The sequence below is a fragment of the Zonotrichia leucophrys genome, chromosome 5 (genome assembly GCF_028769735.1).
Source record: "Zonotrichia leucophrys gambelii isolate GWCS_2022_RI chromosome 5, RI_Zleu_2.0, whole genome shotgun sequence".
NCBI lineage: Eukaryota > Metazoa > Chordata > Aves > Passeriformes > Passerellidae > Zonotrichia > Zonotrichia leucophrys.
Genome location: NC_088175.1, coordinates 40,859,024 through 40,884,965, shown reverse-complemented (window position 1 = coordinate 40,884,965; position 25,942 = coordinate 40,859,024). Strand labels below are relative to the sequence as shown.

At 38.9% G+C, this 25,942-nt stretch overlaps 1 protein-coding gene across 1 annotated transcript; it reads right to left on the bottom strand.

Annotated features, from left to right (window-relative positions):
- Nucleotides 1-422: 422 nt before the first annotated feature.
- On the bottom strand, nt 423-25,942 carry LOC135448690 (mucin-5AC-like). The gene is made up of 30 exons (XM_064714907.1): nt 25,936-25,942; nt 25,337-25,402; nt 24,683-24,944; nt 24,165-24,279; nt 23,468-23,558; nt 22,515-22,624; nt 22,089-22,305; nt 21,037-21,162; nt 20,460-20,577; nt 19,490-19,628; nt 18,306-18,416; nt 17,047-17,116; nt 16,493-16,630; nt 16,244-16,408; nt 15,648-15,742; nt 14,746-14,872; nt 13,798-14,053; nt 12,185-12,237; nt 11,675-11,775; nt 10,742-10,893; nt 10,170-10,308; nt 9,968-10,081; nt 9,270-9,449; nt 7,792-8,031; nt 6,987-7,143; nt 6,696-6,824; nt 6,223-6,349; nt 5,481-5,524; nt 5,217-5,387; nt 423-3,973 (listed from the first exon to the last, which is right to left on the bottom strand). Exons 1-30 carry the CDS (start codon nt 25,940-25,942, stop codon nt 423-425), a joined length of 7,371 nt encoding a protein of 2,456 aa, XP_064570977.1.

The window sequence follows — 25,942 nt, the reverse complement described above, 5'->3', positions numbered from 1 at the left end:
AATATTTGAGCTATTCATAAGTGGAGATTATGGAAATTTTTTCATTGCACATTGAATAACATCTGGCCTTTGGCAAATCTGATGAGATATACCTCTAACATTTTGAAAAGTTTCAACTTTCCTCATTTAAGTAAGAATTAATACTATGAGGTTAACCAAGCTGACAAACATAAATACTAGTAACAAAGAAGGAGATTGATTAAAAATTAGTTTATGTGTTTTAGGGAATATAAATGGTCATAGATTCATATAATCACAAACAGGTTTAGGGAAAGAAGCCACAAAACACAAAGATTTGAATGTTGGTCTAAAGAAAATGATGGTTGTAAAATTTTAAAAAGTCGACAATTATATACCTGGGCTGACAGTAGTGCTGAAAAGAGCTGTTATAGCAGTATTTTCTACATTAGGAGAAAAGAATCTTATAAGAATTTACCTGTGGTAATTCCAGACTGAGGAAGAGTTGTAGTGAGCACAGATGAGGGGCCAGAAGTGGTTATTAATCTTATTTCAGGTGAAGTGGAGGAAGGGCTGGTGGTGGTAGTGATGATGGTTGTTTCCTCTCCACCTGAGGCTGTGGTGCTGGGGCCAGCTGTGGTGCCTATGGTGGTTGTTATTTTAACTTCAGAGGGTGTTGTGGTTCTTATCTTAACTTCAGAGGGTGTTGTGGGAGATGTTGTAGTCTGGGTTGCCAGAGTGGAGGTTTCTCCTGGAGCAGAGGTGGCAGAGGCTCTTGTGGTGCTTCCTGCACTGGTCCTGGAGGTGCTGGCAGTGCTGGTGGCAGGGGTAGGCACTGTTGTTGTGGGTGGGGTGATGGTGGTCGTACCTTCAGTCTGAGGGGGAGAGGTGCTGGTGGTGGTAGCAATGATGGTTGTTTCCTCTCCAGCTGAGCCTGTGGTGCTGGGGGCCACCGTTGTGCCAGTGGTGGTTTTCAATTTTATTTCAGGGGTGGAGGCAGCAATTGTTGATGTTGTTTGAATAGCAACAGTGGATAATACCGTTTGAAGAGTTTTTTCTGTAGATAGAGTGCTGCTTTCCCAGGTGGTTGTGGAGCTGCTGGCAGTGGTGGTGGCAGGGGTAGGCAGTGTTGTTGTTGAGATAATGGTGGTTGTACCTTCAGTCTGAGGGTGAGAGGTGCTGGTGGTGGTAGAAATGATGGTTGTTTCCTGTCCAGCTGAGCCCGTGGTACTGGGGATAGCTGTGGTTCCTGTGGTGGTTTTTATTTTCATCGGCTCTGTGTATCTTGGGGTGATGATGGTGGTTCCTTGTGGTGAGAGGGTACTTGTTGTTCCTACGGTGGTTGTTATTACTTGCTGTGGAAGTGTGTGGACAGCCGTTGGTGTTGCTGCAGGTCGTGTTGCTATTGTGGTGGTATCTGCTGGGATGTGTGTTGTGGAGGTGCTTACAGTGGTTGCTGCAGTTGGTACTGTTGTCTGGCAGTGTTTTCGGTCACAGCACAGCACTGAGACCTCGTAGTCAAAGCACGTGGGGTACTTGAGAGTCTGGTCTTTATTTCTGCACACAAGCCCCCTGTCAAGGCTGCACTCAAATTTCTGTTCCATTATTTTTACAATTGAGTCAGGGTAGTCTTTAGCTCGACACTTGATGTCTTGAGGCTTGTCACACAACTCATACCCAGCAGCTCTGATGTTTTCAAATGTCTCTGAATCTCCATTTTCGCTGCCTGGAGTAGGGGAGTCCACATTAAACCACTGTGTCCAGGCACAGTGCTCCACCACGCAGTTGTCTGTGCTATTGGAGATGCGGATCGTGGTGGTGCCTGGCGTGGGCCCAGTTGTTGTGGGTGGGGTGGTGGTGGTTGCGCTGGGGCCAGCTGTGGTTCCTGTGGTGGTTCTTATTTTAACTTCAGAGGGTGTTGTGGGAGATGTTGGAGCCTGGGTTGCCGCAGTGGAGGTTTCTCCTGGAGCAGAGGTGGCAGAGGCTCTTGTGGTGCTTCTCTCGGTAGTCCTGGAGGTGCTGGCAGTGCTGGTGGCTGGTGTGGTCTCTCTTGTTGTTGTTGGGATGATGATGGTTGTACCTTCAGTCTGAGGGGGTGATGTGCTGGTGGTGGTAGAAATGATGGTTGTTTCCTCTCCAGCTGAGCCCGTGGTACTGGGGACAGCCGCGTTGCCTGTTGTGGTTTTTATTTTCATCGGCTCTGTGTATCTTGGGGTGATGATGGTGGTTCCTTGTGGTGAGAGGGTACTTGTTGTTCCTACGGTGGTTGTTATTACTTGCTGTGGAAGTGTGTGGACAGCCGTTGGTGTTGCTGCAGGTCGTGTTGCTATTGTGGTGGTTTCTGCTGGGATGTGTGTTGTGGAGGTGCTTACAGTGGTTGCTGCAGTTGGTACTGTGGTCTGGCAGTGTTTTCGGTCACAGCACAGCACTGAGACCTCGTAGTCAAAGCACGTGGGGTACTTGAGAGTCTGGTCTTTATTTCTGCACACAAGCCCCCTGTCAAGGCTGCACTCAAATTTCTGTTCCATTATTTTTACAATTGAGTCAGGGTAGTCTTTAGCTCGACACTTGATGTCTTGAGGCTTGTCACACAACTCATACCCAGCAGCTCTGATGTTTTCAAATGTCTCTGAATCTCCATTTTCGCTGCCTGGAGTAGGGGAGTCCACATTAAACCACTGTGTCCAGGCACAGTGCTCCACCACGCAGTTGTCTGTGCTATTGGAGATGCGGATTGTGGTGGTGGCTGGCGTGGGCCCAGTTGTTGTGGGTGGGGTGGTGGTGGTTGTGCTGAGGCCAGCTGTGGTTCCTGTGGTGGTTCTTATTTTAACTTCAGAGGGCGTTGTGGGAGATGTTGGAGCCTGTGTTGCCGCAGTGGAGGTTTCTCCTGGAGCAGAGGTGGCAGTGGCTCTTGTGGTGCTTCTCTCGGTAGTCCTGGAGGTGCTGGCAGTGCTTGTGGCTGGTGTGGGTTCTCTTGTTGTTGTTGGGATGATGATGGTTGTACCTTCAGTCTGAGGGGGAGAGGTGCTGGTGGTGGTAGTGATGATGGTTGTTTCCTCGGTAGCTGAGCCCGTGGTGCTGGGGCCAGCTGTGGTACCTGTTGTGGTTTTTATTTTTATTTCAGGGGTGGAGGCAGCAATTGTTGATGTTGTTTGAATAGCAACAGTGGATAATACTGTTGGAAGAGTTCCTTCTGTAGATAGAGTGCTCCTTTCCCCAGTAGTTGTGGTGGTGCTGGCACTGGTGGTACCTTGGGTTGGTACTCTTGGTCCAGGTGTAGTGATAGTCGTGCCTTGTGTTGGCAGGGCAGTAGTACTGGAGGTTATTTTGGTGCCATGTGTTGTTTGTAGTGTTGATCCTGGGAGAGTGGAGATAGTATTGGGTGATGATGGAGCTTGGGTTACCACAGTGGAGGTTCCTCCTGTCGTGGTTGTGATTTGGTATCCTGTTGTTGAGACTTGGGTTGTCGTTGCTGTTACTGATGTTTCACTCTGAGGAGTCGTTCTGTCTCGTTCTCTCATTGGTGTTGTTGTTACTTCACTTTCTTGTTTTTGTGTTGTTGGTATTATTGTTGTCTGTACTGTAAATGGTGTTGATTCTACAGCAGTAGTTGTGAATTCTCTTGTGGTTGTGGGTGTTGTAGTTTGTGCTTCTGAACATGGTATGTATCTGCAGCATGAGATTCTGATTTCATAATTATAGCACTGCTTGGATTCTTGGTCCTGGTTATTGCATATTAATCCTCTGCTTTGACTACACTCTATTGTTTGGTTAAGGTTGGTAATTTCAGTATCTGGATATTCTTTGGCTCTGCATTGAACATCGCTTGGGTTTGTACAGACACTGTATCCTTTATCCTTGAGATTTTGATATGTTTCATAATCTCCACTGTCCTCTTTGTTTTCAGGCTGAGTGGAATCATACCATTCTGACCACACACAGACATTTTTCACACATACAGTTGTCACTGGTGTTGCAGTTGTAATTTCTGTAATTGAAAGGAGGAAACATAAGTCTTGTCTGTCCTTATTAGAGTTCCAGGAAGAAATTATTCACCTTCCATACTTTTTTATTGTTGTAAATATTTTTAATATTATGTAATATTTTAATTTTAATGAACTTGCTTTGGCAGTCTCAAATTTAATTTGTAAAGTAGGTTTTGACTTTTTGCCTTATTATTGTAGAGGTAGTTTCTTTGACATCTATTAAAGATTTGTAGCTTAATATAGATAATCTGATATCCTTTGCACAGTATGTTACTGCTTAGATAATATGTCTCACAATTGCTTTGGTATAAGTAGAGGAGGTTTTATTTCTTTGGTATTATCTCTGTATTTATTTACACATAACTGCATAACCTCACAGACTTTAAAATATTTTGACTAGTTAATGACTTTTTTACTTAATTCAATATTACCACATGTAACATATTTATAAATATAAAATATATACTTAACATATGTGTATTTTATATGTAGTACATTATAATAGAGAATACACATATACTATATATGAAATATATAATCTAATAGGTAGAAGGTATTTTCTATGTATTTTAATAAGACTTTATATTCCTGGCATTATGAAGATAACCATGTGTAATAGATATTACTTTCTCAATATGACTGTTACTTAATAGAAGACTTAAATTTGAATATTTAGTTCTTGCTGTAGTTTAATTTTGTGGACATGTTTCTCACAATTACTCAGAATTTGGTCATTGTAATTAATTAGCAGGAATAATATAGCAGTGTACTCCAGGAGTAGAAGGAAACTGTCGATTTGGGTATTAAACAGAATTAGGAAAGATTCCAAGGAATGGTTATAAATAGTTTAAAGACTCCCTCAAAATAAATTTCTTATGTGCTCACTAATTTAAGAAATGGCAGCAACTTTCATGTTTTCAGAAGCTGGTCTAGAACTGCTGGGGGTTTTTGCAAGGAAATTAGAAGATTCTCCAGGTTGCAGTGATTAATTAACTCTATTAATTTTTCCCTAAGGATCACCATAGTAAAACAGAGGAAACTGAGTTTGTAAGAAATGGTGTATTCATTTCTACATCCTTAACTATTCTTTTTCAACTGAAGCTGCCAGGTGAATTGGCAGCTCCAGTAGAAGTCAATAGTTTCAAGTAAAATTATATACCATTAACTGATGAAAAGGTCCTGCCTTTCAGGTAATTTTTAGTCACTTACAGAGATTTTGGAATTATTTTAAAGATTATTTATGCATACCTGAAGCAGTAGTTGTGGGCTGACTTGTGGAAAATGTAAATGGGGTTGTTGTAAAAATGCCACATTTAAAGATGTTTCTGCTTATTGTTCCATTGACATCGCATGTTGCACTGAAACACCATCCAGTTCCATCTGTGGTGTTGTAGATGAGTTCACCATATTTATAGCTATTCCCTTCATAAATGCAGTTGCAGGCTGTAATTCAGAAGTTTATTGTCAGTTCAGACATCTATGAAAAGACAGCATCCAATACTTCTTTTTCGAAATAATTTTTCTTAGCTGTCTTACCTTTATCATCGAACTTGCACTGTAAACCTTCTGATGTGCACTCACTGAAACAGAAAGCATAAAAACCCATATATTTAGTGATTGTGATGTAATTTTATTAGTCATCTTTCTGAAAGATACTGGCATCAAAAGGCAAGGCACTTTTGTATTTATTCCTAGAGCTTTCTGTTCATTCTGGCTCCTTTTTGGCCATTATTTTCCAAAGCCTTCCTTTATATTAAACCCAAACATATAAACAGGAGTGAAGTTAAATATTATGCAAAATTATGGGTAGAAGTCTTAAGGCAGACTTTCCTTTTTTCCTTAGTATCACTTTCCTTGCATTTGCAGTATTTTTGTACTAAAATAGAAGGCTAAAAGGGTGAGTCTCTATGCTCAAATAATGCAAGTATGTTGCAAAATCCTTGGATGCAAGCCACCAATAAATATCTTTACTCATGGCACAACATTTTTCCTGCCACAGGAATGTGAAATAAAGACAGCCTAGTCATAAAGGACTTCTTGTTCTTGATGCATCTTAATGCTGAGGATTTACAATATAATCAAAAATAAATTCATAAAAACATAACATCATGTAAAACCTTCTTATTAATGTAGTAGGAAAACTGGCATTAGGTTGTAAGGCATTATTTCATAACAGGTAGCATGAACTGATCTTGCACGTAACAGGAACATACAACTTCCCCCTTGAGTTTTGATCATTTTTCCTTGTATAAGATGAGGTTAGTATGTTAAGTCTTACCATATGCTACATTCATCTCGCTGGTATATCTTTCCATCTTCATCATCATAACAATCACAGAGACTAACACACTTCATCTGATCCTCATGAAAATATGGCTTGTCTGGCGGGCAGTTAGGGTAGCAGCCTGAAGGTGGAAAAGATAAGAATGAGATGCAGTCAGCAAAGGTTTTATTTGCACCAAATGCATTTGCAGGTCTTGTTTTTCATTGTCATCATGTTTCTACTTTATGTTTTGGAATAGCTCTAGGAAGAAATGCAGAGTTACTAGCATCAGCAGAACCCATCCATAAGAACTTAGTCCTAGAGATCTTATTCCAGTTTCCATAATCTGTTTCCATTCATGTGGATGTAATGATAATAGAGAAAATTCAATTGTGCAAATGCAGTTGATGGAGGGAATATACTTCTTCACAGACAATTTAAAGTATAACAATATGTACCCACTAGGAGGTACTTGCAGCTATATTTACCTTCTAAACCTGGCAGGTCATTGAGACATTTTCCACTTGGGTTCTTACAGGTCTTCATACAGGAAGCACCACAAGGCTTATAGTGCCATTCACATTCTCCTTGCTGATTGTAGTAATCACAGAACAGTGCTGAGGAGAAACAGAAAGTTGAACATACTCAGGGAAAGAAAAAAAAAAGATCAAAGAGCTTAAGCATGAAAAATTGACACAGTGAGATAGATATTAATGCACATATGTAAGATACTGTACACTTAGCTGCACTTTGAGAAAGGTGTATCACATAAAACTTACGACAAATTGTTGGGCTTCTCCAGGCTACGCATACACCAACTTCACTGCATGCTTGAGCATAGGCAGCTACTGCTGTACAAAAGCAATCACAGTCTCCTCCAGTGTCACAGGCACAAGCATCTGTCACACATGCTTGGTAATATTTTGCTGGTTCAACCTGTTATTACAGGAAATATGATATTATGCATCCTGACTTCTAAGTGATTTCTTACCTTTGCTAGAGTAGTTTTCTTACAATTGTAGTACCCCAGAGGAAAGGCCTACATTGGTCATTTGTTTTTCTTTTGTTAAACACTGTAAGACACCTGAGGTGATGCCAAATGATATGTCCAAATCATGTATTGCCAGATTTTTAGAAACCTAGACTTGTATCCTGGTGTAAGATTAGATTAATTAAAAAAAAAAATATTAGGCAACTGCACAATTACCTGACAACATTTGTTATGTACTTAGTGTCAGGTAAAGGTTATGCTGATATTTCATTCCTGTGTTATTATTTCATTGAGCTTGCCTTCTCTACCTGGTATATGAGAATTTTTATTCAAGTCAGGCTGCAAGAAAATTCATAGTGATTATGAAATTATTATTTTGTTGTTATTTTTCTTTTTTAAATGCCTTTTTATTTCTTACAAGTAGGAACTATAAATCTGTCCCATTGAGGGTGATTCAGACTGGAGTTTTCCTGGCACAATTTGAAGCGAAACATATTGATAAACAAGGCATGCATGTTAAAACCTATGAGAATAGCACCTTCATCAACCCACAGGCTTAGTTTTCCCACAGTAAACGTCTGCCCTGGTAATACCTGAGAGTGACAGGCAGCAAAGACATTGCTGTTGATGATGCTACACTGCTTCTCTGACCAGGACTTCCGATAAGGGTTGGTAGAACATGGGTCCTTGACACTGGCAGCATCAGGGCACGTAGAGGATACTTTCCAGCTGTTTCCAAACTCTAGGACATTCTCTACTACAGATTGACTCCTTGTAGTAAAGTCATTGACGCTGTTGCCATCATAATTTCCACAGAGACCACAGACCTGGCCCTGCAAAAGACATAAATAAAAGAATAATGGATGTGAGAAAACTTGAAACAAAATCTGAGACTGAAAGAATACTTGAAATCCATCTCTTAGAATAGTGGCATTCCATTCTATCAGTCCTAAACATCTTCATACTCTGGAACAGAGGAACAGAATATGACCACTACATCTAGAAGGATACTGTTGTTAACTTTTTTCTTTTAAATATGAACAATAAAACCATCTTTGTAGTCATAACCTTCTGTCTTTGAGGTGTATTTTTAACAAGGAAGTGAGGACTTGCAGCTGATTAAGCTTTTCACTTAAGCCTTGTTTTTTTCAATAGCTATGCATATAAAAACAACCTTCTAACTATTAAGTACTAACAGTTCAGCCACCTAATCTATTAATTGAGTCTTTACCATTAAGTCTGCTCACTGGTATATAAAGAAATTACATTTTCCTTGTGCATCCAGAAATATCACTCATTCCAAATGTATGGATCAGTACAACTGTGAGAGGCTACAATACATGCTTTTTCTATGAAACTAAGGTGCATACTTTCCATATTACTATTATTTTTTAAAAGTGCTGGTGAGTGATTCAGGGAAAGAACCTATGGTACTGAAAGAAGTTGGTTCTAAATTATACTTCACTTAAATACCTAATTTAAATGTCATTGTGATATGCAGCAAGATAGAAAATTCTGTATTTACTACAGTTTTTAGTGCTTATATATCATAAGCTAAGAGGAGTATGAAAATTGGAATTCATTTTCATCTGTGTAGTTATATGCTTGACAAATACTTGGTGGCATAAAAGAGGCTTTCACTCATTATACACTTCCTTTTTCTTGAAGTGTGATAATTTGTGTGTCAATGAGAACTGGAAACAATGGATTATTTTCAAGATCAAGCCTATTCAGTTGATTTATACACAGGTAGTTATGTAATTTTAATAAGTCTGATAACCTGTAAAAATGTTCAGTTTGTAATTTCAACAAAGTCAAGTCCAAAATAGTGTTTTGCCAACTCAAGTTCTATCAGGCCAAATAGGCACTGGAAGCTACCTTCCAAGCTCAGAATGATGGCAGCAGGATGATGACACAGCATCCGGAGGTACCAGAGGAATGGAAAGCAATGTGGGATGGACAGCAGGAATGCTAGAGACCATCACTATTTGGGATCTTGGCAGGGTCTCAACAAGATTCACACCCATTCAAAGCAGGACAGTAAATTGCCATTGAGCTGCTAGTTCCGCACCTTGAAACGAGGGCTGAGCTTGATGAAGATGCTGGTTTTCTTGTCCCACATGAGGATCAGCCCACTTTTGGTCTCAATTACCAGGTACATCCCCATATAGCGGACTGTGTATGGCACCTCGTCATTCTGCCCTCTCTTTACGACACTGACACGCTCTTCGCCAAGGATCAGTTCATAGCTCTGAAACAGGAGGAAAAGGTAAGGAGAAATGAGCTCAGTAGCTGCAGCTGTGCTCTCAAACATGTTTTATCTGCTTTTAAGAATACTATGAATAAACAGTTTATACGATGAAAACAAATAATCAAAATGCAATGAATCAAAGCAATCTAATTCAAATCTCAGGTTCCTGGAAGTGTGGTAACAGATATTTAAATGGTGTAGGTTAAAAAAGTGTCTTTTGACTGTCATGGAGAAACTACATTGCATACAATAAAAGGATCTTCTGACACAATAGGCTAAATTTCTGCCCTTAGGCCTTTACTTTTCCCAAGGATGATGTAAAATAGTGTGGGAAGTCAAAAACATAGAAAGGTAGGAAGATCTACCAAATATTTCACTTGAATCTGATGTAAACCTAATTTAATAGTTGAATTGCTTTTTAAATATTTTCCAAATTCTTTGAAGCAATAGAAATATAGGCTTCTCCTAAGCCTTAGCAGGTACAAAGGAAAACTGCTCTATGTGCAAAACCTTCTTACCTCTAAGAAAACTTTGATAGACTTTGAGCAAGTTGTCCCAGTGTTGCCACAGGGAACATTTTCAGTGGCAACCCTGAAGGTCCCGTTGACTGTGCCACTTTTGCCACAGTGGTCCTGGGTAGAGAATAACATTTAAAAATATATTATTTTTACAGGATAGGATCAAGATTACCCCTCATTTGCTACTGCTAGCTATCAGTACCTGGACTAGTGTGTATTCACAGTTTCCATTGAAGCTGAACGTTTTGTCATCAAAGGTGTTATAATGACCATCTCCATAAACAGCACAAGTGCCCAGACATTGATCTTTGGTACACTCCCACTTCCTATTCTTGCATACACTAGGAAAAAAAAGAATTAAATATTTTAATAATAAAACAACTTACTCTTTTGTGTAGACATATCTGAACAATCAATATTTGTTTGGCAATCCATCCCAAATGCTATTTTTTTTTCTGGAAATAAAACACTCTTTTACATTTTTCATTCAAAGAATTAAAGAAAAATCTGTTCTGCTACCTGAATACCTTAACTGCAAAACTAGATACTTAATGAACCCTGTAGTCCTAAAGGTTTCCTCCCTTTCTGTGCTTTGGCCATCTGTCAGATATTAGAAGGCAACCTTCTCATACTGCATAATCCAAAACTAAAATATCTAAAATCCATCAACTGATTAGATTTGGAATCCAAATCTTTCCTTGTTCTTTTACTATAAAAGGTCTTTAGAAAAGCAAATGATGGAACCAGGAATGCTACTTCTGCAGATATACTTACCAGGTGTTACAGTCGAAGTCAATCTTTTCCCCAGGCTGATACATGGCTTCATTGTGAATACATGGACATTCCTCTTCAGGAATACAACCACCATTCCCATCTAACACAAGCCCATCTGGGCATATGCAGCCAGATGTACATTGTGAGCTATACTGGAAAAGATAAAAGAAAAACATAATTTTAGAGTGAAATGATCACATTAGAAAAAGGAAGATTAAGTTCTCATTACAGGTGCCTTATATAGTCTTATTGCTGCCCAACTTCAATAGGAGAGAACTATAAAGCAATTAAAGGGTAACAGAACAAAAAGGTTATTAGCCATAGATTTAGTAAAATATAAATCTGTCAAAGAAAAATTTTTTATGTATACCCATCCTGATTGTTCTGCTGGAACCTGTGAAATTTAAAACACATTGGCTCTTGCACTTTGTAATGGATGATTTGTGACTGAATGGAACTTTAAAAGAAAGACAAGTAATATTTTTTTTCAGTTTGGCTGAGTTATATTGAAATTTATTTATCTCATATGGTACTTACTATGAAATGGCATGTGGCTACCATGAACTTAAGTGGAGTAACATGATTAGATGCAGCATGGTATGAGAAAGAAACATTTCTCTTAGCCAATTTTTAGCCTTTCCTTCAGAAGGCAAATAAGCAGTAGAGCTCTAGAGTTTTCACTACTAGTTACTGTTACCTGCAGTAGCTGAAGAAAGGTAGACACTAATCTTAAGAATTAATTTGGATATTACTTAGTTTATTTTGATCCAAGGGTTCCATTGTTAATGCTTCATAACATCATTTTAGGGATTCTGCTACAAGAACAATGTATCTGTGTTGTAGGTTTGGAATAGATCCAATAGATAATTACTTCAGCAGCACGAGCATAGACAAACCTGGAAGCACCATTTCATTGGGCCATGACATACTTACACACTGCATATCCAGAGTCTGGCAACTTTTTTGACATTCTGCTCCAGTTGTTCCTGCTGTGTTGTTTTCACAGTCAAAGTAGACCATGGGAGATTCACAGACTAGAGGAAGGAAAGAAGTGGCACAGGGCTTATTTCACACTGTAGCCATTTAAACCATTTATAAGTTCTTTGGAAATTCCCTGTTTCAGTTAGCAGAGATTGTTGTCCCTATTCAACCTGCTGATAAGATTCACTACAGAGTACTGGACTCTCTCCCCCCCAAAAAAACCCCACAAAATATATCAGAACAAAAAGTTTTTCTGTAAAAAGAGTTTTATAAGTTTTATGTTTTATGAGTTTTCTGAGTTTTATGAGTAATCTAGTTCACTCCTGCCTTTTATGACAACTGTAGTACTATGACTAAGTGAGAAATGCTTCTATTAAAAATCCATTAAGAAGAATCAGTTCTATGAACTATTCTGTGCAAGACCTGGTAAAGAGAAAAAAGTAAGTGGAAGATTGTTTTTACCTGAAGTTGGATTTGGTGCTCCAATGCAATTCAGTCTTCCCTGGACACAAGTGCTGTGAGAGAGGGAAAAACAATGTATTTTATTATCTCCTCTCAAACCAAATATTGAGATTGAGAGCTACTTATCCCTTGTCAAGTTTCAGAACTTTCAAAGGAATTCTGAAAACCTGTTTTGCAGTCTTGGGAAAGAATTTCTCTCAATACCACTACACATGCTGCTTTCATATGATATCCATTGCGGCTTAGCAGGAAAATTCATAGGTTGTGATGCATATTTGTCATTGCTCGTTACTTACATTCTCATAAGATCTCCTCTTGTTGCTGTTGTTGTAATTTTATACTTGAAAGATTATGGAATTTAATAAAAAATGCACCGAAGTACAATTGCCCTATCAATCTAGAAATATTACATAATCCTAGAAACCTTTAGGATGGAAAAGACCCTTGAGATCCTCAAGTCCAACCATTAACCCAGCACTGCCAAGTGCACCACTAAACCATGTCCCTAAGTGACAAATCTCCATTACTTTTAAATAATTGCAGGGATAGTGACTCAACCACTTCCCTGGGCAACGTGTTCCAGTGCTTGACAAGCATTTGAGTACAAAATTTTTCTTAACATCCAATCAAAACAACCCCCGGTGCAACTTGAGGCCATTTCCTTCCATCCTGTCACTTGGTACTTGGGGGAAGAGCCTGACCCACACCTCACCACAACTCCTTTTAGGCAGTTTTAGAGAGTGTGAGTGTCTTCGCTGAGCCTCCTTTTCTCCAGGTTAAACAACCTCAGGTCCTTCAGCTGTTCTTCATAATACCTGTGCTCCAGACCAGCTCTGCTGTCCTTCTCTGAAATGGTCCAGCATCAAAATGCCTTTCTTATTGTGAGACTCAAAACTGAACACAGAATTCGAGGTACAGCTCACCAGGACCAAATACAGGGGGACAATCACTTCCCTAATGTCAAAAGCTTTACAAAAGTCCAGGCAGACAATATCCACAGCCTTTCCCTCATCCACTAAGTAGGTCACCTTGTCATATAAGAAGATCAGGTAGGTTAAGTGGCAGCTGCCTTTCCCAAACCCATGCTGGCTGGGCCTGATCCCCTGTTTGCCCTGTATGTGCCACTCAAGACAATCTGCTCTGTGTCCTTGCCTGGCACCAAGGTCAGGCTGACAGGGCTGCAGTTCACCAGATCCTGCTTCTGGCCTGCCCTGTAAATGGGCATCGCATTTGCTGACCTCCAGTCAACCAGGACCTCCAAGGTTAACCAAACTGCTGACAAATGATTGAAAGTGCCTCTGTGAACTTCCACCAGCTCCCTCAGTGCCCTTGGGTGGACCCCATCTGGCCCCATAGAGTTGTGTGTATTTAAATGGTGTAACAGGTCATTAACCATATCACTTTTCATTGTAGTGGCTCCATTCTGCCCTCTGTTCTCATCCTGCAACTCAGGGGAATATATACCATTTGTAAATTTGAAAATAAAGTTAAAAGAACTTGAAGAAATTGAAGAGAGAGCATTCTTTTGAAATTCAGGGTGAAACCATCTTACACATTCCAGACTTTAATGAGAAAATACACGTTATTTGAATATTTTAAAAAAGATTACTTACCATACACGCCCATTTTCATGGACCACTTCTCCAAATGGTATAGGAGATCCTTTGTAGTAGCAGGGGCACTCATTAGCAGGCACACATTTGCCACTCTCATCCATGTAGGTTCCATTTACACAGGTGCAGCCGTCAACTGGGACAAACTTAATATTGCATGTGACATCAGGCTCACTCAGAGAGCGGCAGGTGGGTTGGCAGGAAGAGATGGTATAGCTGTAACTCAGGGATTTGGGACATGAGGTGGTGTATTTTGCTTGAGAGAGGAAAATAAAATAGATTGTTAATTCCAGATAGTTAATTCTCATGTGAAAAAATAAAAATCATAGGCAGTAGAAATAACATGTAAACAATACACCTCTGTTTATGTTGCATATTTCATGTAAATGTATTTCTGAATAATTTCAGAGTTTGATCTGAAAAGCTATTGTATATGTGGAGTAAATAATGCATGCAAAGAAGAAAAGATTTTTTCAAATGGAAGTTCAGAAGGAAACCTCCATTTGCTGCTGCCATTCAATGCCAAGATGCCTAAACCTCTTGAGGAATGAATGAGACAAGAACCCAGTATGCAGCTTCAAAGACATGCATCTGCAAGTGTTCTGGTCAGTATTACTAGTACTGTTATTCTAATACAGCACATCATCTCTGCAACAACTTGTGATACTCGTAAAGCTGTAGTGAAACTCTAAGTTGCACAGAAACAGGTGGAGGCACTTCCATAAAAACAGTCCCTCTCATAATCAAACCACATCTCCCTTCTATTCATATTCACTCTTGCCAGCAATGGATTGATTCCAAGCGGGCAGCAGAGAATTACTTCCAGGAGTGCACTTAACAAAATCCTTTCCTCATCACTTAGTGATTTGTCTAGAAATGAGTAGAAAATAATCTCTGATCAGCAATTTTTATTGATGTGTGTTCTTAGGAAATGAGGAGAGTACTTACTGCAAACATCAGTTCTCCATCCCTGCAGCTGGATTCCTTTTGCAGCACAAGCTCTCACATAGGCAGACAGAGCTGCACACAGACAGTCCTCGCTATTTTCACAGTTACATGTGTCAAACATGCAGTTCTAAAAATGGAGAGAAAAATAAGCACTGGTAAAATTGTCAGTCTTTAAAAAACCAGTGAACTTTATCTTTCAAATCTTTTTTCTTAATCTTTCTTCAGATATGCTCACTCATAGACAACAGTAACACAGCTTTATCACTTTCCAGTTTTTGTCTAAGGTTCCTGGTGGGGGAAAATGCAGGTAATGAAAATTGAGTCCATTACTGCAGTTATAATTAGGAAATAGTGGTCTTAAATTCTGTTATACATTTTGCAGCTCCTTGGTCCTCTGAACCTTTTTTGGTGCAGCTGGATTTGCTGCACAATAGCACCCAAAGCTCTATTCACAATGTGCAGTCCAGATATCCCATTTCACCGGTGTCAGCACCTGGGTGACTCCTAGTGAGAAGAGTGGTTTGCAACACGTTGCTAGCAAAGTGATGGTAATTAGGTAATGGGCTGTCTGTTCCAAGCAGTTATTAATGAGATGCCAGGCTGATAAGGTAACAATTGACTGATATCCAAACAAGCATTTGACATGCCTTTAAATACACTATCAGGCTTATGTGTAAAACCATCCGGGAGTAAATAGCAGCCTTTTCATGAGAAAACAAGTCAGGATCTTGAAGCCAAGACTGACAACCGAAATAAAGTAGTGTTACAACACAAAGAGAAACACATGTTGAAAGAAGGAAGTTCTGCAGCACAGCAATGGGGATACAGGTATTGCCTAAGACACGTCTAGAACAGCCCCTATTTCTATTGTTTCCAAAGGGAAAAGCAATGGGGCAAAGTACCGTGTGGTAAACAGCAGGATTCACTGCATAGTGACAAGCAGCAAAAGGTCCTGTGCTGTCAGTGAGAAGTCCACACCAATGCTGAGCGTATTTTTCTGTGAAATGAAGAAACAATAGAAATGCACATTACTCTTTGTACTTCGTTAGTCATAAACCCATGCTTGCCCCGGCCTGTGCAGACAGTTCTGACATTCCATTAAATCTCTTCTTCTCCTATCTTTATTTTTTCTCTTTTCACTCAGCTTGTGGGTCATGGTTCCTAAAACCAAAGACGAGGACTTGCTGAAGGAGATTAATTAAAGGGTTTCCAGAGATGCTTCAGTAATCCACTTCTCTGACACCAAGCTGTCAGCATGGACATCTACTCTATTTTCAGTGTCCTTGCAGTTTGCTTCACTTATGCTTCTGTCACTCTTTTTTTACATCCTTACTTATCTTCAGCGCATTCATTTTGAATACTTGTTTCTGATTTCAGATGTCAGTTTTTATAAAATATTTAAGTTTTTAATTTTTAATCTTTGCTTTCCAACAAATGTGTTTTCCTTAGAGATGAGCAACAAGAAAAAAACAAGCCAGAAGTTTTAAGAAGCACTCACCATTATCAATGCTGAGTGCACAAGGATTCTCAAAACTCTGCTGGATATTAGGGCATGAAGCCTGAGTTTTCCATGTATTAGCAAATGCTGATGCTGTTCCTTCAATTATTCCACTTATGACTTTGAAGTCGTCAGTTTGGATGTTATTGAAATTTCCACAGAGACCTGTTGAAAAGCAGTGAAAAGTTTATACTGCTCTGGCTATGAAAACAGACATTGATCAAGGAGTCCTTTACTTCATTCACTCACCACAAGTCTGGTTTTTGAAAGAAGCATCCAGACGCACAAACACTTGCATCACGGGCGTGAACTGCACTTCAACCTGGACGCCAAAGCTTGTGTCCATGATCATGAAGAATGAGGAAGGTCTGAACATGGTGACATTAGCTACACATGAGAAACAAAACAGTCACTTTCTGAACAAGGCCAAATGCTGAAAACACAATGCTGCTCTTTTTAAATTTCTATTGCATTTTTTTGCAAATTCAGAAGTGACATAAAGATCTGGAGGTCAGAGATATCACATGGAATCCTTAGCCATTGAAACAAAAATAAAATTTCTTTCTAAGCAAGTGTGAGCAGAGGGGTAGGAAAAAAAAACAAGTAAAATAGGTAAAGAGATGTCTTCTGCCTTCACTTTGGTGCAGTGAGAAGGAAGTAAATCTGAGAGTAATCATATCAGAAGACTGTAAATTCTATTTGCTACAGTTTGAACTCTTGCCTGTGCTTGTCCAGCATGACACCAAACATCCCACTTTACTTCAAAAGCACTTGTGTAATTTACTGTTAGAGGAAAAATCTACCTGCTGAAATGGGCAGCTGGGTGTAGATGGAGTTCACAAACACACCGCCATCAGGTTTGACCTCCACGATCTGATAAGGAAGAGGAACAAAAGGCAACTCTGTGAATTATAGAATGGTTTGGCCTGGGAGGGACTATTAAAGGTGATCCAGCTCCAACCCTCCTGCTGTGGGACACCTTCCACTAGGCCAGGTTGCTCAAAGCCCCATCCAACCTGGTCTGCACACTTACAGGGATGGCACACCCACAGATTCTCTCAGCAACCAGTCCCAGTGTTTCACCACCCCCATGGTAAAGAATTTCTTCCCAATATCTAATCTAAACCTGCCCTCTTTCAGTCTGAAGCCATTCCTCCTTGTCATAGGACCTTCTGCCCTAGTGAAAGTTCCCCTCCAGCTTTCTTGTAGGCCCATTTTAGGGACAGAAAGGCTCTCATTTTAGGGACTAAAAGTCTCTCCAGAGCTTTCCCTTCTCCAGGCTGAACAACCCCAACTCTCTCAAATCTTTCCTGATAGGAAAGGCGCTCCTATGTGTTCATCTGTGACCTCCTCTGGACCTGTTCCCACAAGTCCATGTTCTTCTCAGGAGCCCAGAGCTGGATGCAGCGCTCCAGGGGAGTCTTGCCAGAGCAAGGTAGAGGGAAAGAATCCCCTTCCTCACCCTGCTGGCCACACTGCTTTGGACGTAGCCCAGGCTGGCCTTCTAGCATGCCAACAATGTGTGAAAAATAACTACAGTCCAAAGAGAAATAATGAGGAGAACCCCAGTGATATTAATTAAACCAATATTCAATAAAAAGGTAGATCTTTGTGATTTCACCTCCCCCTTATTTCTACTTTGTACACTATACTAATTTTCCCGGCCAGAAAAGAATTACTTTTAAAGAGACTTTCTCGGCTTCTTGGGGGATTACATCATGTTATTTTCTTTGAACACATCTTAGTGATTAATTACATCACTAACTTTTGTAATCACAATTACTAACCTTGAAGCTTATGGTCTTTTCCCATCTAATTGTCAGAGAAAATAGCTTTTTTCTGCTTTGTGAGTACAATATGTTTCTTAATGAAATTCCACAAAGCCAGATTTATGGCTGATCTGATTTTCATAACAAAATCCACTCTTTTTCACTTGATTAAAAATATCATCTACTCATCATACATACGCTGAAAATCTGACAAAGAAATGCAGCTGCCTGACTGATTAAGCCCTAGTTTCTTTTCTCCCCATATTTTTATTGTGCTTATTTTGCATTCTTACAGTTTGTCCTTTATTCATGTTGAGGGTCACTGACTTCAGGCAGGTCTCAGTGTCAGTCAGGCCACACTTGCGTAGTTCTGCCAGGATGGTAAATTTTTCATCTGTACAGTCCTGAAAAAAAAAAAGTCAAGTTATTTCACTGAAGAATAATTACAGGAAGTTTTCCCTATAAAATTTGCAAAAAAGCTTTCCCTGTAAAATTTTCTCTCAATTCTGAAAAAGTATTTCTTTTTCTGGACAAGATATAGACTTAACAAATCCCAGAGCTGCTTTGGCTGAAGATTCAATTTTTCCCTGTTTGAATTATTAGGAACAAGAAATGTAGAATCTGGATTTTATTGATTATATTCATACAGATGTTAAGATGGAGATCCATATTCACATTTGGTAGTTTTATTCATGACAACTTCTTATGTTTTATTAAATTCTATTGTAACTCTCATTTTTCTGTAGCTGGTATCAATCCTAGACAAAAATTTCTGATAAAATATGTTTTAGGTGAACAGTAACATACAACATTTAATTTCCATTTTCTGAATAGTGCAGATGGGGAAAAAGGAAAAAAAACAACAAACAGAAAAAGCCCCTAAAACATCAAAACATTTCACCTACACATGTCTGTAATTAAATATTTTAATTATAATAATTTCCAAATTTTCCATTTCTTTTGAGTTATTTTTAAATGTTTAAAAACATTTAAAAGCTAAGTGAAATGCATCAATTAACTTGAAGTTTTTCTGTATTTAAACTCAATGAAAATGAAAAAAAGGCTGTTTTATAATCTTTATTTTTAAGAACAGTTACTGTAGTTTTTAGAGTTGTACCATTTGGCCAAATACCACATAATAGAGTAACATGGCAAAAATTATGCAACCCAATAAGAGAGCTGGATTAGTTGTACTGAAGGTTGCACACTAGGCAAGTTCTTAAAAAGACAGTGCTCTTCAATTACTCTCACAGAACTGGAAATTTTCCAGTGAGCGCCACACACAATTGCATGACATCCTAATAATTATCTAATTATTATCAATGAAATGGCATCATAGCAAACATCTGGCTAAGTGGCAGGGAATTTAATGTCTGTGTGTCAGAGGTGCTAAGTTTCTTAAGTGTTGATAGAGACCATGTTTTCTTCCTATAAATCTATGAGGCTTTATGACCTGGAAGCATCCTCTGAGTCCCACCTTAGAGAGGACGTAGGTGCAGTCTCCGTGGTGATCATAGTGCTTCGTATCATAGGTGGAAATGTGGGAACCTCCCACTACGGAGCACGTTCCTGGGCAGGACTTGTCTTGGCAGCTCCACTGGCCCCCATTACAGGTACTGCAAGAATAAAGTGAAATCAGTAACAGTGGAATCCAGAACAGGAGGACATACAGTGCTGTTAGGTGCAGCTGCTTTGCTGTTGCTTTTCCCTTCAAGCTGTGGTTTGACACACAGGTTTAAGAGTTTCAAAAACACAGCGAACTTGTGATGAAACGTATTAAAATCAATTTCTCCGGTAACCATTCTCCTTGCTTATCTGATTGTTTTTTTCTTTAGACAGGTGAACTCTCCAAAACAGGTTTTGGATAAATAATTGTGTGGATTTTTTCAGGTAACATAAAGCACAATGTCAAGTTAAAATATCTCCTGGGTGGTTTGGGGTTTTTTTACAATACAAATGTATTATAAACTAACAAATAAGAAAAGGTAACTCCACATCTGCTCCTGATGCAGACTATGTCTATTTTCAAAGCTGATGTGGTAGAGCACAGGTACAGGATTAATAATTGAGACATTGAGCTTGTATTGTGTCATCCCTTGCTTTCTCCAGAGAAAATAAATATTTGCAAATACATTAATGACTGCAGCTTCATTTCCCTGGAGAATTCCAAATGTTTGAACAAAATAAACAAAGGGGAAGCATTTTAATTGACTGGTGAGAAATCTAAACATTGTAAATCCTTGCTTTGATCACCATGAGATAGAGTGCAAAGCTAGTTGTGGCTGTTGCTAAATAAAACAAATAATGTTCTTTAGGGGTGCTTTGGAAATGTGGCAGTCAGTTAAATACACATATCAATTACCAATTATGCAATTACATATAATAAACTATTAAACCCATTAAATATATGAGTGGAAACAGTGAGTTAGAAAAGAAACAAAGGTTACCAGGTCTGGCATGGTTCTGAAAAAGAAGCTCCTGTAGCATAGGTTTTGCCATTGTAAATACAGGAGCACTCCTGCTGGGGAATGCAGCCAGAATTGTTGATGTCATCAAATACAGTCCCTAGATTAAAAAGAAAAAAAGACAAAACCTTGATCAATTAAAGTGGCATTTCCTACACACCATTTTATTTGTTACAAATACTAAATATTTTCTTAGCAAGAGACCTGCAGTTGTAAGTGGACACACCAATGCTGAGGACAGCAGGACTGTCAGTTTGCTGAGGGAAGGATTCAACCTTTGTATTCCTAAATTCCACTTGCTCTGAAAGAGGGACTTTCAACCAACATAGGTGGCTGGTTGAAAGATTGGTCTTGATCTCTTTGCTGTTCTTTTATCCTGCTTTCTGCATATTGCACGTGTATTGGCAATTAATTCAGACATCTTTTCTCAGCTGACACATGACAAATGCTTGTCACTGGCAGCTGTGAAAAATACAACTATATGAGGCTTAAATCCCATGAAACCGACAGGTAAGCTCTTGTTCTTTGAGATCAGAGATGTGAGTGCTTAAGGACTTGCCTGGGGGGCAGAAACAGCCATCGATACAGTGTTCCTCACAAAACAGAGATCGTTCAGGATTCGTGCATGTGTCAGTACAGGGGGAGTTGCACTCCTGGTACTGCATGTTGTAAGGACACGTCTTGGCTGAAATTTAAAGGAAGAGAGTATTATTTTTTTTTTTCAGTGAAAAGTATTTCTAGTTCTCTATACATTTATATCCACTTAAGTTTTAAATCTAGATTAAAAAAAAACCAAAAGAAACCCCACACCAAACTGCAATTGACTATAGCTCTCAAAATTTGCAAGTTTAACCACCTAAATTCCTATTTTACAGTTGAAATGTGCATTCCATGACTCTGGTGCTGAACTGGCTCAATGATTGGATTTCTGTGGACAGCAAGGTAATAACCTCAGAAAGCCAGCAAGGTCTGTTTTTACTGAAGGCTCCCTTCCCTGTGAACACCTGTACTGCTAGTGAAATGTAAGACCTAAATTCCTAAAGCTTTAGTATATTTGCATTTTGAGATACCATCAGGAGGACAAATAGCACCTCATGGACTTTAATTTTGGAGCTGGTGACAGTATCAATAGCTACCCCATAATCAAGTATATGTTTAATCAATACAAATTCATCACTATCAAGCAAGAGGAGATAAATAGGTGATTAGTCAGACATTCACCTGTGAAGGTCCAATCAGTTAACTGAGAACAACGAATGCTAGAGCCATCATAAGGAAAAGAATCAGGAATACAAGCAAGCAAGTATGTATGCCTCATTCTTCTTTCTTGTTTCTCCTTTATTTGCTTCCTTCACTGTACAGGTTCATTAAATTACACTTTGACTCTCATTAGAGTATCCATGTTAGTGTTTTGCTAGTATTTAATTCAGTTTGCATTAAAATCCTTAGCTCTTTGGCTGAAGTCTTCATGCTGGAACTTATACATCAGAATTTTCTAAAGGATTCAATCTCGAACAGGCTTTAACTCCTCCTGCATCCTCAGTGTTATTTGAGAGCTTGCTGTTGGTGAGTTACTGAGCACGAAGTAAGGCTGTCTCCAGGGATACTCACGGCACAGTTTTGAAGTTCTCCAGTCCAGGGGCTGCCCACCAGCATGAGCACACTGCCGGGAGTACTCGGCAATGGTGTCACAGATGCATGAGCTGTTTTTAGATTCTTCAGAGCTGCACAAGTCATCTTGGCAAGCCTTAATGTAGTCTTTAACATCAACTAGGTCATTACAGTCGGCAAATGCAGAGCTGGTCAGCGTTTTCTCGCATATGTCATCCTTTGGAGGAAAAAATAGACAAGTCTCAGTAAATAGAAAGAAGTTGGGGGGATGGTATTGTTATTTTTTGTAATTATTATGTAACATAGTCTTATAGCTATCTTTAAGTTGTTGTTGCCTGAGGACTTTTCCTATTGACCCATATAAAGTTGTAGAAGGGAATAGATAAATTTGAAAGAAAAATAAAAGGATAGTAAAAAGATCCTTACAAGATCATCAGAGCAGTTATATGTTGGGATAGAAGTGGCATCTTCACAGTGTTCTGTTGGCCCATCCATTTTCTGCAGATTCCCAAACTGCAAGGCTGTCATCTTAATATCTGTAGAAAAGAAGTTTAACAATACAGATCAGAGGTTTTTGTTCAAAGCAACTGCCTGTTATATTTATTTTTTTCTCTCAAGGACTGGGGTGAAGGCTGGCCAAGACAGTTAGCTCCCTTAAGCCTTTAAATGTGATCATCACCCCTTCCAAAGGAAGCACTACATCACTACCTCAATTTACTTTGTACAGCACCCTGGAAAAAGGAAATATTGGAAAACAATTATCAGCCTATTGCATCTAGATGCACACTAAGGTTTTTCCCAGAAAAATAACAAACCCTTTTCAGATTATATTGAGCCTATTCAGGGCAGAGGAAAAAAAAAGATCTAAACGGGAATTTGGACAATGGAGATTGTTGTAAGACAAGGTTTAAGAAAATGCTCAAGCTGGGAATAGTGAAAAAGATAAGATCTTACAAAGATTATGCAAATCAACAGGGAAATGTGGATATACTGATTGTGAGACAAAAATGAAACTAGAAATGTACTGTCTAGAAAATATAATTGCCTTTTGTTTTACTGAATATATTTCTGTATTTAATTATCTTATAAGTGCAAATCTGCTCATTTTTATGGAGTTACCTGATTACTTTTACCAGCATGGTTTACAACCGTGGCAAGCAAGAGACATGCAATCAGTTGTTAGCACCAGTACTATATTTACACTCAGAGCATTAACTTACATAATCTGATCTCTCTACTACATATTTTTAAATAGAGATCGAATCATATCTTATGGGTAAACCATTTGACAGGATGGGAAAGAGGAATGCTGATGATGCCAGCTTGTTGGAGACCACAAAAACCTGTTTGTTTTTTTTTTTTTAATTTAAAACACTTACTGTTTGAAATAAACTCATTGTATATGGGAAAGCCATTGAAGTCACCACAAAGTCCACAAGTCTGATTGGCATATTTCTCATTCAATTCCAGCTAAAATGATGAATAATAAGTTGATAAAAGTTAGTATAAATATTCTAAAGTATGTTCAAAACCAGAGAAAACAGTTGTACCTGCTGCCTCTTAGTATTTCTTGTCAGATCTGTGGAATTTTATTTAAAACATGAAGGCTGGAATAAAGACAACTCAGATTTGATTGCAGAGTCCAAGCTATTGATACTATTGACACAGACTTCAAATTTCACTGTACTATCTATGCTATTCTTAGCCGCTTTTTACTGATTCTTCAGGAAGAAAAGCAAATCCACAGAAAAAAAAATGAAGGCATAGGAAAGTGAAATTCAGCTAAAAATGTATCTTTGAAGGGGTAATTAGGCCCTATAATAATACCAATATCTAATCATACAATGAAAGTGATTTTTTATCCTGTTTTAAGCAGATGCCTACCATCCACTAGGTATAAATCCATGTAATTTTCCTTAGGGCTACCTGGATACAAGCCTATCTTTACTAAGAAAGAATTGCTCAACAGTGGGAGATAAGAAGGCAGTAGCAACCCCCTAAACAGGTAGAGCCAGGCCTAATCAAAGATTAGCTCTGTTCTCTGAAGGGGTAAACAGGTCCAGGAGCAGTTCTTACCAGAATGCTGTCCTTTTCATTCCACAATAACACAACACCGATTTTGCTGCCAACTTTCACATAAATGCTGCTCTTCTCTATCGTAATACCAGATTGACTATATGGCAGTTGAACTCTGGGAAAAGGCAGAAAGAATGCTAGTTAGTTTCTGATCCAAATATTTGATAAGAAGGGAAAGTCTTGTGGTATCTGTCATCTGTAGGAATATTTTTGAGAAAGAAAATCAATTACAAAATGAGATGGTCCAGTGTTATCAAATATGGATTTAAATTTAGATCCAGCTTCTCAGAACATTTCATCCAAATTTTATTTTTGAGGCAATCCTCAAGGGGAGGATTTATTTTCCATGACAGGAATTAATAGCATTTTATTCATTATTTATTTTGGTAAAATTGTCAGATCTATTAAAGAACACAATTTCCCCCCCCCCCCCCCCCTCCAGGCACACCAAAGTACTTGGCAAGATTGGGGAAAAAAAGCCTGTGGATACCTAAGAAGTGTTGCGAATGTGAATTTACCTGTTGCCATCGACCATGACAGCATCTTTTGTTAGCTCGGCAACGACACCTTCGAGTTTCATGGTGATGCGGTTGATTGTCGGAGTGTTTGCCACCACTTCACGCCTAATCTGGATGTTGAAATCCTCATAGGGAGCGTTGCAGTGGGAGGCAAAAACGTAATTACAGAGCCCAGGGAAGGTGAATATGTCCCCGTCGAAGGTCTTGAAGTGGAAGTTGCCCCACGTGCTGCACACACGGCCATTGTGAGCAGGATTAGCAGCTGTGAATTAAGACTGGCTGTTAAAAATGACTTAAAATCCCCAGCCTCCACATGGGGAAATCAACTTGTCCAAAGCTTCATTTTCTCACGGAATGTTTTTTGCCTGTCTAGCTCCATTTATTGTTTTCTATCTAACCACTATAGAGCTGTGTATTTATTCATCATTCATATCACTCATATACCCTACAAATGGTTACAGTTATGCTCAGCTAGAGCTTAATTAGTCACCTTCACTTCAGCTAAGAAAACAGTTTATTTCTAATCACCATGTTTCTCCTCTGAATTACCCATGGTTTCCTTTATCAGTGCCTTTCCCCATTTATATCAAAGTCTTCTGTCTATACCCCCTAAAACTGAACACTTACTGAATACACTTAGTTTCCTTTACTTACGTGTTATTGCTACATTTGTCAGCAGTGATGGGAAGATGTTGAAGCTAGATGAAATTCCGAAAGAAGCTAGAAAAGAAATAAGAAAGAAATCAAAAACTAGCATAACAATACCTAAATTTGCATGTAGGATAGACCCAGGAAGGACTAGGGAGTTAATATGCCGGACCCAAGGAAACAATGCTAAGCCTGTTTTATTTTACACAGGTTAAAAGTAGATAGTAAAATTTGAGCTCAGGATACTTAAGTCATAAGAAATTACCTTCAGCTGTGATGACCTGCATTTTTTACTTGGTAACTTTGACCCTTTTGTGAAACTATGATCCATTAGAATATTGGAATTCTTCAGAGACATGGAACAATACAAAAGTCTAAGCTGTACTAAATTAGCTTCTTACTGCTACAAAAGCATTGTTTCCTTCTCATTACACCTCCTCTTTCTAAGGAGGGAAGAAAAACTTTAATTATCACCTTTTCTCTGTATTATATTTTTCTGTTAAGGTGATGAAAATTCTTCAAAATGACCACACATTGGTTGTACAGGACAGACACAAATCATTACATGGTAAAAGTCAGGGAGGATGGGTTGCCCTCTTGGTTACCCGACAT

Bases quoted from the DNA above. Each gene is read 5' to 3' on its own strand.
- LOC135448690 (XM_064714907.1), bottom strand. The intron at 21,163-22,088 runs GTGAGTATCCCT...TTTAAATTTCAG, and splicing joins GAGAACTTCAAAACTGTGCC to CCAAGACGTGTCCTTACAAC. The intron at 17,117-18,305 runs GTAAGAATGCAA...CTTCCTTATCAG, and splicing joins ACATGAATAAAGGACAAACT to ATCGTGGAGGTCAAACCTGA.